The 16,068-nt window shown below is 40.2% G+C and overlaps 1 protein-coding gene across 3 annotated transcripts in view; it reads right to left on the bottom strand.

Annotated features, from left to right (window-relative positions):
• Nucleotides 1-3,771: 3,771 nt before the first annotated feature.
• DNAJC13 (DnaJ heat shock protein family (Hsp40) member C13) overlaps nucleotides 3,772-16,068 on the bottom strand; it is a 123,716-nt gene continuing 111,419 nt past the window's right edge. For 2 of the 3 annotated variants that reach the window (XM_081826275.1, XM_081826282.1), the window contains 5 exons: nucleotides 15,679-15,858; nucleotides 15,236-15,376; nucleotides 13,354-13,497; nucleotides 10,634-10,733; nucleotides 3,772-4,644 (listed from right to left, as the gene is read on the bottom strand). In XM_081826275.1, coding sequence (XP_081682401.1) covers nucleotides 4,538-4,644; nucleotides 10,634-10,733; nucleotides 13,354-13,497; nucleotides 15,236-15,376; nucleotides 15,679-15,858 — 672 coding nt within the window. In that variant the 3' untranslated portion in view covers nucleotides 3,772-4,537. The remainder of the gene's footprint in view (nucleotides 4,645-10,633; nucleotides 10,734-13,353; nucleotides 13,498-15,235; nucleotides 15,377-15,678; nucleotides 15,859-16,068) is intronic. The other variant, XM_081826283.1, reaches the window with a different exon arrangement.

The raw sequence follows: 16,068 nt of genomic DNA, 5'->3' as shown, positions 1-16,068 counted from the left end.
GGAAGTCCTACTTGGCATCTTCTTCCAATAGAAGGTTGTTTCTCGTCTACACTGATTATCTGTTTAGTGTAGACACCTTCATTAGTTATCTTAGCGCGATCTTCTGGATCACTTGCTGGAGCTTCTCCATCAGCACCTGCTGCTTCCCCTTGCACTTTGATGTACGGAGACGGCTTCTTCCCTTAAACCTCATGAACCCACCTCTGCTGGCTTCAAACTTTTCCTTCTGCAGCTTCCTCATCTCTCAGTCCTCATAGAATTGAAGAGTTAGGGTCTTGTTCTGGATTAGGCTTTGGCTTAAGGGAATACTGTGGCTGGTTTGATCTTCTGTTGAGACCACTAACACTTTCTCCATATCAGCAATAAGGCTGTTTCACTCTTAGCATTCATGTGTTCACTAATTTCCCTCAAGAATTCTCCTTTGCATTCACAATTTGGCTGTGGTACAAGAGGCCTAACTTTCCACCTACCTCAGATTTTGTCATGCCTTCATTTCAAGTCAGCTTAATCATTTCTAGCTTTTAATTGAAAGTCAGAGATGTGCAACTCTTCTTTCACTTGAACACTCTGTGGTCATTGTGGGTTATTAATTGGCCTAATCTCAATATTGTTATGTCTCAGGGAACAGGGAAGCCCGAGGAGAGACTGGGGAACAGCCAGTGAGCGGAACAGCCAGAACACATACATTTATTAAGTTCATGGTCTTACACAGGCATGGTTTGTGATTCCCCCAAATAATTCCAATAGCAACATCAAAGATGAGTGATCATAGATACAAAGAAATATAGTAATAATAAAAAAACTTAAAATATTGCAATAATTACCATAATGTGACACAGAGACATGAAGCGAGCAAATGCTGTTGGAAAAATGGTGCCAAGACTTGCTTGACACAGGGTTGCCAAAACCTTCAATTTGTAAAAAAAAAAAAAAAAAAAATGCAGTATCTGTGAAGCACAATAAAGCAAGTGCAACAAAACAAGGTATGCCTATAAGCACAAAGGAGTGAAACACAGCAAATGTTTAAATCTATGATACTAAAAAATACGACAATAATGGTACTAGTAAGAAAGCAAATTGGTCACCAGAAGAGGACAGACAGGGAGTAAATTAATTATTTTGAAAGTTGATAAGGAAATGAATTAAGCCTTCCTCCTGCCTTTCCCATACAAAATGTGCCACTGGGTAACAAATAGCAGATAAAAGCAAGCATTTCATTTTTTCTTTCTTTTATTGAGGTAAAATTGGTATATTACATTATATTAGTTTCAGTTATATGACATAACAGTTCAGTGTTTGTAGAAACTAAAGTGATCACCACAGTAAGTCTAGTTACCACCCATCACTATACAATTGACACCCTTCACCCATCTTGCCTACCCCCGAACGCCTTCTCCCCTGAATATATATATATTTCACATCTTCTTTATCCAAATTCATCCACTGATGGACACTTAGGTTGTTTTCATATTTTGGCTATTGTAAAAAACACTGCAAAGAACACAGGTGGTGCATGTATCTTTCTCAATTAGTGTTTTTGTTTCTGCAGATACCCGGAAGTAGAATAGCTGGGTCATATGGTAATTCTATTTTTAATTTTTTGAGGAACCTCCATGTTGTTTTCCACAGTGACTGCACCAGTTTGCATTCCCAACAGTGCATGAGGGTTCCCTTCTCTCCACATCCTCTCCAACATTTGTTATTTGCCTTTTTGATACTAGTCATTCTAACAGGTGTGAGGTGGTACCTCGTGGTTTTGACTTGCATTTCCCTGATAATTAATGATGTCGAACATTTTTTCATGTGCCAGTTGGCCATCTATATGTCTTCTTTGGAAATGTCTATATAGATCCTCTGCCCATTTTTCAATCAGATTTTTTGCTATTGAGTTCTTTACAGATTTGGGATATTAACCCCTCATTGGATATGATTTACAAGTATTTTCTACCATTCAGTAGGTGATGATTTCCTTTGTTGTGCAGAAACTTTAGTTTGATGTAGTCCTGCTTAACATTTTTTCTTTCTTTTTCTGCAGGAAGCATTTCTTATAAAAATATTCCAGTTACTAAGAAAGGGCCTCAGAATAGCAGCATTTGGTAGCTCCTGACGTACAAATGGATCTAGTCACACTGAGCTTCCATTATTGTCAATATCACATGACCTACAGACATAATGTACTTCTAAACAAAAGAACCCAACACCCCTCTAGTCTTGCCAAAGGGATGGAACCTGAATCTGATCAAGCTCTTGGATGTAAAGGACAAAGGATTAAGTTGAATTGCACCAGGAGTGTGTGATCAGTAACTTCCAAACTCTGGGAAAAACAAAAAATGGCCTTGGGGCCTTCAACAAAGTTATGGGGGAAAAGGGGATGGAAGGGGAGCCACAAGATTAAAAAAGACCCAAAACATATTTAAAGAAGAAAAAGTGCAAGACCAAACGTTTAGGGATATACGCATGGGTGATAAACTACAAAGAAACACAAGGGAGTGTAGGACAAGTGGTCACTTTTGCTAGGAGGGGCTGTGATTTTGATGGGTGCGCATGAAGGGGCTTCTGGAAAGGCTGACAAAGTTCTTGATCTAGATGGTAGTTTCAAGGGTGATTTGGCTTATATAATGATTCATTAAACTAACTTGTTCAGTGAGATATTCTGTACCTGTTTTGGTTTACAATATAAAATATTTAAAAACAAAACAAAAACCCCCTCAGTTTTCCTAGTTACATATACCTGCTGGAGACTGCTGCTGTGATCATGGCTCAGAACACAGACTTTGGTGTCAGGTCTAAGTAGATTGGATTTCTTACCCTGTTACTTACTGTGTGACTTTTGCTAAGTTGCTTTGCCTCTCTGAGCCCATGTTCTTCACCTAGAAGATGAAAATTTTATCAGTATCAAGCCCATAGGCTTGCTCTAAGGATTAAATGAGGCTATGTATGTGTAAGTTTATACAATGTTTGGCATCCAGGCAATGTTCAATAAAGATGAGCTATTACTGTTATTCAAGTATCAATGATTGTAGATTAAACAGCCTTTTAAATATCATAAATACAGTATTTATGTTCTCACAGTATTTAAAGGAAGTATATTGATTTGCACTCTCCTAAAACACCTACTCCTAAATTAGCTGTTATAATCTCTTTTAATGAACATATTTTTAGGACAAGTATCATCTGGAAAGTAAAAGTAGTTATATATTAGAATACTTACACGGGCATATTATTCCAAAATCTTTGAGAGATGATGCAAAATTCTGAATTAGTGATTCCATTCCATTCTAGCTCTGTTTACACATCAACTGTGGAATAAACTTGGTTCTTGCTTTCAAAGGCAATGTGAAGGTTTGGGTATTTCCTCATTCTTTAAGAAATGTTTGTATTCTTTACATGTTTATATTTTCTTGCAGTTTGTGATCATACTAGGAGACCTACATGTTGAGATCTGTGTTATTTAAAATCTGTTCTCACTCTAAATTTCCCTCCTCTTAAAAATACTGGAATTAATGTGTCTCACACATTAGAGTATTAATATATTGGCTGGCCCACTCCTGAATTACTTAAGAGAAAATAAATGAAATGCTATGTTTCTGGAAATTAAGATGTGGCTGAAATATTAACAAAGGACGTTAGGAATGATCAGATGTGTCAGTGTAGTTGTCTGTCCAAGGAGCAGTGAATGTAAGGGAAGTCTGTGTTTATTCCTACCACCAAATCTGTCTTAGGAACAGATATGAGGTCTTCCATGGGAAAAATTAAATTAGAACAAATATATCTCATTAACAAAGCAGTCAATTCCCTTTATTTTTAAAATTTTATGTACACATATGAATGATCTGTATAATGTACATTCAATATAGAAAGCTTTATATATCTGATAACGTATAGAACATTTCACAATTACACTAATCTCTTACATAACATCTTGACATCCGTTTTTAAATTTTTAAATTTTTTTGCACAAGCTCCTTTTTCATCCAGTTTGGTAAAGCCAGTTATACATACCGACGTGTACTGTGAGCTCTCAGAAGGTTAATGATTGAGGAGAGGATACCAGGGAACAGGCGCAAGGACAAAACCTAATAGTGTTTGACGGTGGAGGAGGACAGCCATGTGGACTCGATGCAGGAGAGGAAAAGACCCTTTTCCGGGGATAAGTGACTTTTAGTCCAATTTCTGTAGATTGCAGTTCAACCCCAGAGTCACACTAATTCAAAAAAACATTATAAAAACTAGGAAGAAAGTTTTGTCTTGATTCACAGTCTTGTAAACAGATATAAAGAAACAGAATGTGCTTACATACATCAAGAAAAAAAAATTCTTGTGTACCCACTTAGGTTGATCCACAGAGTGCTTTCTTACAATGTGATACAATTAGAATCACTGACTTTTTTTCCTAAATAAAAATATTTGTATAGAAAAAGGAATAATACTGTCATGAAACCAGGAGAAAGGCAGTAAGAGTTTGCTTCAACGTATCAGCTGGAGGAATGTGGACCGGGCACTGGCCTTTCAGCATTTATTGTCTCTCACAAATCTGTCAAGTCTGATAGCCAAGGTCGCCTGCCTCGTGGTCTACGGGAGGCGGCAGGTTAGACATGACTGACGAGGATGTCCCTGCAGTAAGGTAGCCAGCAACTCCAGGTCCTGCAAGAGAGAAAGGAAAACCACACCTTCTAGAGAGCAGAGCCACGGGAAGACACGGACCTTTCTAAAAAACGTCAGAAGCTAGTCAAGGACCTTATCACATCTTAACTCACAGCTACACAGGGCCATTTGCAAGGTATGGCTTTACTAGGTGACAAAGTTAAAAATTATTTCAAAATTGAGGCTGGACAGTCACACTGGTGTGGAAACATGGGAAACTGTCCCTTCTCAATTCTGGGACTTTAATGTTTCAAAAAATCCTGGGCACTGAAGGATAGCTATGTCAAATGGGAAAGAAATAAAAAGGGGGGGGGAAACAAGTAGAGGAAAGAAACTCTATACTCAGTCAGCCCATCCAAAAGTTATACTTGATGAAATGCCCAAGAAAAACACTTTATCAACATTCAAGGTAACCAACTTTCATTTGGTGCAAAGAAATGCTATCGTAACAAGTAACACCAAATGAACAGGGCTGCTACACCAACATCTCTAAAAAAGGGAAGCTCTGGACATCTGTCATAGGTCAAAATAATAATGCTAGGGGAAAAGGTATCGGTATTTTCGTTTTCTAGGTCTTCCTTGATTCTAACCATCTCCAGTGCATGGAAATGCTACGTATGCCAGCATTTATCAAGATGTGTCCTATGAGCATTCTCTGTAATGGCTTTAGCCCTCCAGTTTATCTTAAACACTGCAGAGACAATTACATCCCAGAAGCACTGCACAAACCGTACAGAGTACTTGCGAGAGACATTGTAGTGTAATACCACCAACTGAGCAATACTTTTAGCTGAAACCGTAGGAAATAAGGCAAACGGCTAAGGAACATCAGAGGGTTAGAACTAGAAAGGCAGTGGAAGCGGCATGCATTTAGCAAAATGGTTCTCTACCTGCTTCAGAGAGCTACACAGAAGTTAGCAAGCTGCCTGGCAGAGCGGATCTAAAGCCCGCTCCTGAGGTGAAGGGGGCTGCTGCCAGTTAGAAGGGAAGGAGAGATACCTGAGGGGAAAAAAGAAATATAAGCAGCAAGGGAAGTTAAAAGGAAGTGCAAACAGCAGAGCAGTTTGATGAAGGCTAAGGCATAACAGGGACTAATGCAGGACAACAGGGGCACAATTCAGGTTCATCTTGTTCACCTTACAAGCACTTGTACCGAGGATGTGGAATGGCTCGCATCCCTGAGCAAACACTGCATCTAGCATGTAATTGCACAGCCAGAGACACTTCAGCCTGCGTCAGCTGTCACATGCCAACCAGAGGGCCGAGGCACTCGGAACCCTGAACTAATAAAATGTGGAAAAGGGATTTTCCCTTTTTAAGAAACTGTAAGGCCCGCATCTGTCACCTCCTGCCTCCTGCCCATCAGGGTGCCAGGCCGTCCCTAGACTGCCCAGGAGAAGACCACTGGGGCAACCCACCCCCTCTAACGGGGCAGTGCAGAGCTACAGCGCCCGCTGTTACCGTCACTTCGCACCGACCTATCACTCTTTGAACCTTAGGCAGCAGCAAGATTACCACAGAACTATTACGTAGGTCTCACCAAAGATAGAAGCCTGAAGAACAGAGCCCCAAACACCCGGCATCGGTAAAGTTCCCAAGCACTTCCAACTGTGGACTCAACTTGGTTCACGTCAAATGAGTAGATTACGAGACCAAATCATGAATGCTACATAGAAAATAGACTAAGGCTACTGTTCTCAAACTGTGTGCTGAGGCACCCTGGGACAAATTCATAGGGGTGCTGCTAGATATTTTAAATTGGAGAGAAACATAGCAACATTTATTGGACATCACACAACCACTTTCAAGTTGTTTGGACCTAATACTTAAACTTAACCATTGAGTTATTTCTTTTGGCCTAAGGGTAGATTGAAAAAAAAAAATCACAAAGATATTAAGGGCACCATGAACTGAGAAAGTCTGGGAACCTCTGGGCTAAAATTAAATTGTGAAATGATGGGCCTAGAAGGATCATCCACAAGAAACCAAATTCTAGCCCCACCATTTGCTGCTTTAGGAAGGGCAAACCAATTCCTGGACATTTCTGTACATAAAGTCTGAAATGCTCTTTTCCTCACACCTCTGCCCTCTCCTTTAGACCACGTCTGGTTTCCAGGGGCCAGAAGGTACAGTCTAGTCATTAGGATGGGACAGAGCAGTTGTGTTCTCCAGAGAAAGATGGGAGGACAGAGTAGGGGCTGCCAGAAATGCGGCAGGCGGCAACATTGTGCCAGGCTGCTAGACTTAAGAACGAGAAAAGATGGACAATTAACGAAGAATCCCACAAAATAGAACTGGCTGCAGTTACAGAGTAGTGGAAAGAGCATGGGCTTTGGTAAAAATGAACATGGGCTTCTCAGCAGGGAAATAACAAGGAGGAAGCTCTGCCTTAGCAGTCAGTGACCTATGATAAACTGACGACCTTAGGGAATCTTTCCTAACATCGCTCACACTGTGTAGTCTTGGGACAGGTGTAAAAAGAAAAACACAAGGTAAAAAAAAAAGCCCCGACTCTGTAAAGAATGGACAGACTGGTTTGAGGAGAGACCCAAGAACTGCACCCTCTCTCCCTTTAATGACCTTAGGAAGCCAAGTGAACTATTCCACATGCCTCTAATTAAATATAATATAAATATATACAGGTGTGTGTATGTATAAAGCTCTTCGTCTCCAATTCCAATTAAATATAAATGTATGTGTGTACATGTCTTGTGTACGTATACAAAGTTCTTCATCTTCATTTCCGACTTCTACAAGCATGTTTACCTTGGTCTGCTTCTCTTCCTTTCCCTGTTGTTCCTTCCTTCCCTATTCTGATTTTATGAGTGAGGTAAATTGAGGATTTTCACTACCAAATTATTTTTATAGGGCCTTGAGCTTGTCAGTACCCAGCTCTTCTAGAACCTAATAAACAGCTAAGTAACAGGGCCCACAGGCAACCACAGCTTTTCTGCATCATGGGTAAAATCTCAGAGACACTTTCAGATTAAGTGTTAATCATAAAACAAAACAAGTATGCCAGGCTAGAGAGCCTATGGAACCAGGCGGTCTCATCTCAATTCATCAACAATGAGTAATCCTGCCTAGGACACTTTATTTATAACCCCAATCCTGAGCGTGTGACTGAATGGTATCTGCTCAGCAGCCAGGGTGAAGAAAAATCATTCATAAATGATTTTTTTTCTTCTTATCCTACTTTGAAATAGTCATTAACTTTCATTTATCTTTTCCCATCTCCTACGCAAAATCCACTTACTTGCCAAACTCACCCACAGGTATTTTAGAAAAAGGGCTAGTGGAGTGTGTTCTCATAGTGCCTTACTTCATTTGCACACTGATTAGAGAGGGGCTGGCCACCATGAGAATCCTCTCAAGACCGAGGGTAGGGTGGGGTAAATCCTAATTGATTAAAGTTCCAACTCAACACACCACTGTATACATTCCACGGAGTTATACACGCGATTTTACCATTATTAGAAGAACTTGTCCCTTTAGCAAACACATGACACACAATACAAAGCACCCACGGAAAAACTCAAACACAGGAAGGGAGTGAGACCTAGCATTCATCACATTTGGCAATCTAAACAATGAGCAGACAACAACTCAAGTGGTAGTGCTCTGACTCTTTAAACAGTCCTTTCAAAAAAGTCTGGAACTGATGGGAAAATTCTTTTCAAACATCTCACCAAAAGAATATCCCAGATTGGTGATGTGCTAAGAACTGGGACAATCTGGGGGCCAACACAGTTCAGAGCTATTCCAGACTGTCCCGTGTGGATGGCAGGCTTCAGGAGGGCCTTTGGAATGGCCACAGTAACACCAGTCCATCTCTGAGTTGGGATTTATACCTTTGCCCCTTTGACCGGCTTTATACAGAACCTGCTGCCCCTTGAGTGGGCCCAAAGGAGGATGTGAAAAAATTTGTGACCCCAGTTCTTCTTCCTCCCCAACCCTCTTACCTCCCTACAGCTCATCATAGCTCTTCTCACACCTTACTCAGAAGCCACCCCAGGGATCCAAGTAGAAGGAAAGGCACAGATAGGAATCTTTTTAATCCCTGTACTTTTTTTCTCTAGTTTTAGCAAATTTGATGGGGTGAGGATCCAAAGATTTCTAAAGGAAACCTAGGTCCCTGAAGATAAATCCCTATCTCTTCCATATTCTAACCGCAGACCCTTTCGGCCCACATCCTGTTAGTAAGTCAAGTACCATCTCAAGTCTTTTACTCTATTAAGTCAAGTCAATGAACACCAAGCACAACGGAGATCACAACAAATTAGAAGAGGTCTCCCCAAGGGTGCCTGGGTGGCTTAGTCGGTTAATTGTCTGCCTTCGGCTCAGGTCGATCCCAGGGTCCTGGGATCGAGCGCCGCATGGGGCTCCCTGCTCAGCCGGGAGCCTGCTTCTCCCTCTCCCTCTGTCTGCCTGCTGCTCTGCCTACTTGTGCTCTTTACCTCTCTGTCAAATAAATAAATAAAATCTTAAAAAAAAAAAAAAGAGGTCTCCCTGTAGGGAAGCTTATAATCTACATCTTATTAATCTTCAGGGCCAAACTTTAAATGAGTAGTTATTTTTAGCTGGAAAAAAATCAGGCAGATTTTCCAGTCACAACATCCTTAGATACAAAGTAATGAATGTAATGCCACAAAGAGGTGGTATTATGTAAACTTCTGGGAAGAGTCTAAAGAGAGAAAGTTTTTAGTGTGCCTGTTAAGAGAACATACTCTTACTTAGAAGCTACAACTTTACTTCAAATTTGAAAGAGAGATAGGAGATAAACAAAGACCATTTTCTCGGTATTTCTCTCCATAGAAATCACAGGACAGGGAACGGAAAAGTTAGAAGTGAGACCTATGACACTGCTCTTCATTCATGTACACCCAGGGCTGGCAATCAAAGCACCGTGTGTTTATAAATGTTAGGGCTCTGCTTATACATTTTAGTGGATTCAAATGAAAGTGGTCATAGTGAAGAAAAAAGCAGTAGTGTCACAATTGAGACTAAAATTAAAAACAAGCAAAATGTTTTCTAAAGTTGCCATTTTTAAATACTCAAGATTTAGTCTTCCTGATTTATAAACTTCTATACTAGTGATCAGGATTACTAAAACAATTACACTGGCATGCAAACCAGTGGGTACTATTTTTTTTCCTCTCAGTCTACCCACATCCTCTCTGGTTAGAGGAGGATGCAGAGCTGACTTTATATATATATATATATACATACTATACACAAGCAGATAGCAAAAACCACCTATTATTCTTAAGGTTAATTTCTAACTGAAAACTTTTATACCAGAGACTATATTTCATCTTCAGATATAGCAATAAAATGGTACGATTTTCTTTTTAAATAGAAGCCAGTATGAAAACAAATATTCCAAAACTGTTATGCAATTAGTGTGTCAAATGGACAAATGTCCTGAACTTCAAAAATGTTATGATCTTTTGATCCTTACACAATAAAATGTCTTTTCCTTTATGGTACCCACATATTTCTTCCCTTGAGAGGACAAACTGTAAATATTTTGTAAAACTACAGAATCACCACTAGAAACTTAGAAGGAAAGTATTTCACAGATGAATGTACATATTTGGAGTTTCAAACTGTTACTCTGGCAGAAATGGAACGATGCTACCATGTTTCTGATACTGATACTTCTGAGTAGATATTTCTCTATACTTTTTACATGCTCAAGATAAACATTTTAATATCATGCTCCAAATGTAACCTATGACACCATGAATTAATTGGGTTACAACTGACCAAGGTCCACGTTTCAGTCAGCACACATTCAACACAACAGCAGTTGACATCTGTCCAGGGCTAACCCCAGAGGTCCACCGCACACCCGCAGCATCCCCAAGACAGGTGGCTAGCAGCCTAGGAAGAAACTCTAAGTGCTACATTCAGTCTAGTCAGGACAAAAGGAAGGTTCAAGTGGCTGTGCCCTATGTCTTAGAGTAACCAATTAGGTGCGGTTTACCTGTGAGGTATCCTGCTGTTTGTGACTCAGAAATAAACAAATCATGTTTCTGATCTTTGAAGGCACTCCAGACTGAAGAACGAGACAAGATTTCATTCACCTAGGGAAGTAAAGCAAACTCTTTGAGCACAAATTAATTAATAGGGACTGGGTACTGGAAGACAGAACTAAAGAGAAAAAGCAAACTTCCAAGACAAAAGGAAGGTCAGCTGAGGAAAGATCCAAAGATGGAGCGAGACCTAGCATTCATCACTCTATACCAGGTACTGGAAGAGGCACATCTCCTTAAACCAGACCCAAAGAAGTTCCTAAGAAGTCAATCTTCCCTCTAGAGTTGGACGCTGGTATTTGAACCTATAATTTACTGGCTTGTTTCTAAGTTGGGCACGAAGACTTTCTTGTGATACTAAAAACTGGCTGAGAGTGTGTCATGAGCTCATGAAGTATTCCCAAGGAAGGGGTCTGGGGAGAAGATGCTACAAACTCAAACTAAAACTTAAAGCAGTCTTTCAAATTATGGGTTGTGACCTGTTAGAAGTTTATGAAATCGATTAAGAGGATTGTGATCAGCATGCTTGAGATTAACAGTTTAATACAGAAAGCACCAGAGTATCACATGTAAAATGGGTAAATACTACCTGTGATGTATGTATGTATATATAGGAGTATAAAATATGTGTGTAGAGTGTAATGGACTAAGATGAAGGACATATTTCTGTGTGATACATATTAAAAAACTCAGAGGCTGTCTTTTGCATATTAACATTCAGATCAAATATTTATTGGGTACCTCCCTCCTTATGTGGAGGCACAATGGACACAAAGAGGAGAAAGACAGCCTGTCTCTGAAGTGCTTATAGTCTAGTCCTAGTGGGGGAGACAGCCAGCACCAGATAATTTGGTGGCAGGCAACAGAGTAGAGATACACACAGGGCCATGCGAGTCCAAGAGACTCCCTGTCTTGAGCTTGGAGGCACCACTGGAAGTAATTACTTGTGAAGGTGGTGGAGGAGCTGCTATTTTGAAAATTATCACACCTGTTTCCTCCTCTTGAGACTGGAAGATGGGTGTCAGGGTTACTTGGCTAATTTCATCAACAGAAATCCTGAGGCAGGTCGAGGGTAAGACAGCTGCCTGTACATGGTACACAGGAGTGCCTCTGCTTGGCAAGTTCAGAACGCCCACGGGAAAAAAAAAACCCAAATACTTCTAAACATATAGCTGATGACTGCAGCACGATATGTGGTCTCTCTTCTTTAATATTATTTTAAAATGTTCAAATGGTGATACGGATAGAATGGACAATGGCATAACAAATGTTTCTTTAGTGAGACTCTACACAAACACAGTGGAATCACTAAAAGACAATTTAAACCTACGAAAGAACATTAGTAGGGAGTAACAGTCCAAATGTCTTGGGGCGCCTGGGTGGCTCAGTCGGTTAAGCGTCTGCCTTCAGCTCAGGTCATGATCCCAGGGTCCTGGGATCGAGTCCCGCATCGGGTTCCTTGCTCAGCAGGGAGCCTGCTTCTCCCTCTCCCTCTGCCTGCCGTTCCCCCCTGCCTGTGTTCTCGCTTTCTGACAAATAAATAAAATCTTAAAAAAAAAAACAAAAAACGGGGCGCCCGGGTGGCTCAGTTGGTTAAGCGACTGCCTTCGGCTCAGGTCATGATCCTGGAGTCCCGGGATTGAGTCCCACGTCGGGCTCCCTGCTCAACAGGGAGTCTGCCTCTCTCTCTGACCCTCCCCCCCTCATGCTCTCTATCTCATTCTCTCTCTCAAATAAATAAAATCCTTAAAAACAAAAAACAAAAAACACCAAATGTCTATCACCAGATGAATGGATAAACGAATTGTGGCATATACATATAGGAATATTTCAGCCATAAAAAGGAATGAAGCATTGATACATGCTATTAACATGATGAACCTTGAAAACATGCTAAATGACAGACACCAGACACAAAAGGTCATATTCTATATGGTTCCATTTATACGAAATATCCAGAATAGGTGAATTCACAGGAAACAAAGTGGTGCTCACCAGAGGCTGGGGGGAGGGAGAAATGGGGAGGAACTGCTTAATGGGTATAGAGGTTCCTTTTGGGGTGATAAAATGTTTTAGAACTAGATAGGGTGGTGGTGGCACAACAATGTTAATACGCAAAACACTAATTGTTCACTTTAAAATGGTTAATCTCATGTTGTGTAAATTTCACCTGAATTTAAAAAAAAAAAAACAGAGCAAGAGAGCATTAGTAGATAATGCTGGATGATAACACTGAATGAGGAACTCCTCAGAAGCAACAATAAGAATGAAGCCAAAGAGGAAAATTAAATTACTGGGCCAGCTGGAAGTCAGCATATGCATGCGACTGACACAGTATTAACAAAAAAAGAGGATAAAACTAAAATGGCATTCGGAAATGGCATTATGGGATTAATGAATGTGGTTATCACTACCCAGCAATAAATCCTAGAACTAAACATTAACCTTAACCAGCACTAAATGCTCAATATTCTTCTATGCTGAAGAATTCCAGCATTTTTCTTCTTGAAATGTACAACATGCTATCAGTATTCAAAAAAAGACCCCCCCCCGCTAAGTGACTATTTGAGTCTATGAGGAGAGGTGCAATGATCATCCATGGCCAAGACCCTTGGCTCGGCGACTACCCTACTGTACCCAGCAAACTGAAGTCACCCCTGTGCAGACTCACCTGTTCTCCATGCTGCAGGCTTCGAGTCATGGCCTTGAGAGCTTTAACAATCTGAGCCTTAGTGGCTGCTGGGCTGTCGAGATTTTCAAGGCCAATGCCTTCGAGTAATTTTAAGAGGTATGGGACCAAATCTACTTTCAGGGCCTAAAAGAAAATATTAAGCATATATAAATATGCTGAAAAAAATTCACTGAAGAAACAATTTCACCCCAGACCCATACCTGGAAGAAGACAAACTCCTTTCTTTCATTTTAATGCAGATAAAGATTTCTTTTATAGATCTAATGATAAGGACACTCTTACTTAATGGGATTTTATTCCATGCCGTTCAACTGTTCTAAATGCTGCAGACTGATTATTTTACTTAATCCCCACAACATGTAATGACGCAGCCACTATGGTTACTACTGATGGAAAAATCATCACCTAGAGAGTAAAACCTGATAGTCACAGACAGTGATGGAATCTGTATGTAGGCCCACAAAGTGCTGAACATGACCTTTAGCCACTATACTGGGCTGCTGCTTCTAATCACAACCACACAAATGGGCACAAAATTTGAAGTATCTTAATATTTTTTTTCATGTCTTCTTAAAACATCAACCTTTGCATTCACCACACATTTCCCATCAGCCTAATAAAAGTTAGATAATACTCAGGTATCACACAATTTTCACTACCCACCCTGAAGCTCAAAGGGAAGAGGTGGAAGTAACTAACATTTAGTGAGTGTACCTCCCTTTATAGATACCATTCTCCTAACAACCCCGTGAGGAATCAGAACTATTCCACAGATGAGGAATCTGAATGTTGTTAAGTTTATGTGTCATGCCTGAGGTCACAGGACCATCAAGTCGGTAGTACAACCCCCTCCAAGCCAATTTTAAGTTTGAACTTCAGAGCATCCGGTTACTTCTTTGAGAGGTACCCAGTACTTCTAACCTGCCTAAAAGAGGGGCAAGTGGTGGGTGGGGATAGAGAATGGGAGAGGAACAGGGGCCAGGAGAATTGGAGGGCCAGATATAAAGATGCAGGGCCTTGTACTGAGGCTAAGGATGTCAACTGTCACTTTGTCATCTGGCGGTAATGGGAAACCAATGAAAAGTTTTTAAGATGAACAGTGACCCAGTTATATTTAAGAGTTGTATTTTAGAAAGATCACTTTTGCAATGGTTTTTGTTCCTTTAGGGTCTGTCTACTCTACATTGGTATCCACCAAGTCCTATTTACATTAGGTGGGAGGGTAGTCTCTTTGAAAAAGACAGTATCTTGGCATATTTCTTAAACATGACTTAAGAAATGAAGGCATCAATAAACAGAGTGAGTCTTTCCAAAGAGCAGGAAGTAAATTTTACAAAGCAAGCTAAGAATAAATGCTTAGCAGAAAACCAAAATTTAAAATTTAAACATTTTTGAAATTATTATTTTTTTTTTTTTTGAAAGAGAGCACAGGAACAAGAGGGCTGGGAGAGGCAGAGGAAGAGAGGGAGAGAGAGATCTCAAGCAGGCTCCACACTCAGCCCAAAGCCCGACATGGGGCTCAATCTCACCACCCTGAGATAATGACCTGAACCAAAATCATGAGTTGGACGCTTAACCGACTGAGCCACCCAGGCGCCCTGAAGTTGGTAAGATTTTTGACAGTTGGTCCACCTTTATCAGTGTGTGTATGAATGTACGTATATGTGTGTATATATAACATATACACATATATATATGTATGTGCCTGTGTATGTGTGTATAAAATATAAAATCATGTATGCACAAACCCACAAGTTATCTCCCTATTAAACTTAAGTCAGAGAAACCAAATCAGTGCTAAGTCTATTCACTTGGCATGTTTGTTTTCCTAAAATAGTACTGAATCTAGAAAGTCACTTACTTGTGCCACTAATTCACTCTGCTCCTTCTGAAACATTCGATTAATTGCTTCACAGGCTAGACCAACAGTATCTGGTCGCTTTTTCATTCCATTCATCAGCGGGCCAATGGTATCTAAAGATGCCATGGCTCGAACACATAGCTAAGTGGCCCCCCCCCGCAAAAAAAAAGAACGTTATTTGTAGAACAGCAGTATTTCATTTAGCACAATACAAAAAATATATGAAAAACCTCCATTCAGCTCAAGTTTAATAATGAATTCAAATTCAGTCTCCTATTAATTATACCATTTGAACTAGTTTAAGAGTTGTTACAATACTGTTGGTTCATATGCAGAAAGGCACATGGTAGGGAGGGGATTTATACTGCAATGTGCATTAATCAGGAAGAGGGGAGCATAAGTAAATTCCAGAATTATAAGCTACTAAATGCATTCATAAATACCTCATTTTCAGACAGGGCATGGATAACGCGGATGGCACTCTTAGGAATGGCATTGTTCCTATGATTCATTGCTTGGATCACTTTGGGGAGGTGGCCCAATGGTGGGACCTGGTCAGCCAGCTGAGGCTGTGCATTAAAGAGACATACTGTGGCCATTGTCAAAGTTTCCAGAGTTTCTCCCTGGAGGGTGTAAAACAAACCAACAAACTATAAAATACTGACAAAGTAAGTCCTAAACATCCTTGGAAATTATGTGATATTCTATCCTAGAGATCTGTAAATTCTAAGCACTGATTTTTGAAAATTGATTCACAAATCCTAAGAAAACAACAAACTTCCCATCTTGAGAAAAGGCATGAATTCCAAGGACTTTAAGAATGTCATATGCTA

This window comes from Leptonychotes weddellii, chromosome 1, assembly GCF_054177405.1.
Source record: "Leptonychotes weddellii isolate Sample4059 chromosome 1, ASM5417740v2, whole genome shotgun sequence".
Classification (NCBI taxonomy): domain Eukaryota; kingdom Metazoa; phylum Chordata; class Mammalia; order Carnivora; family Phocidae; genus Leptonychotes; species Leptonychotes weddellii.
Note: the sequence above shows the minus strand (reverse complement) of the source record. Positions and strands in the feature narration are given on the sequence as shown.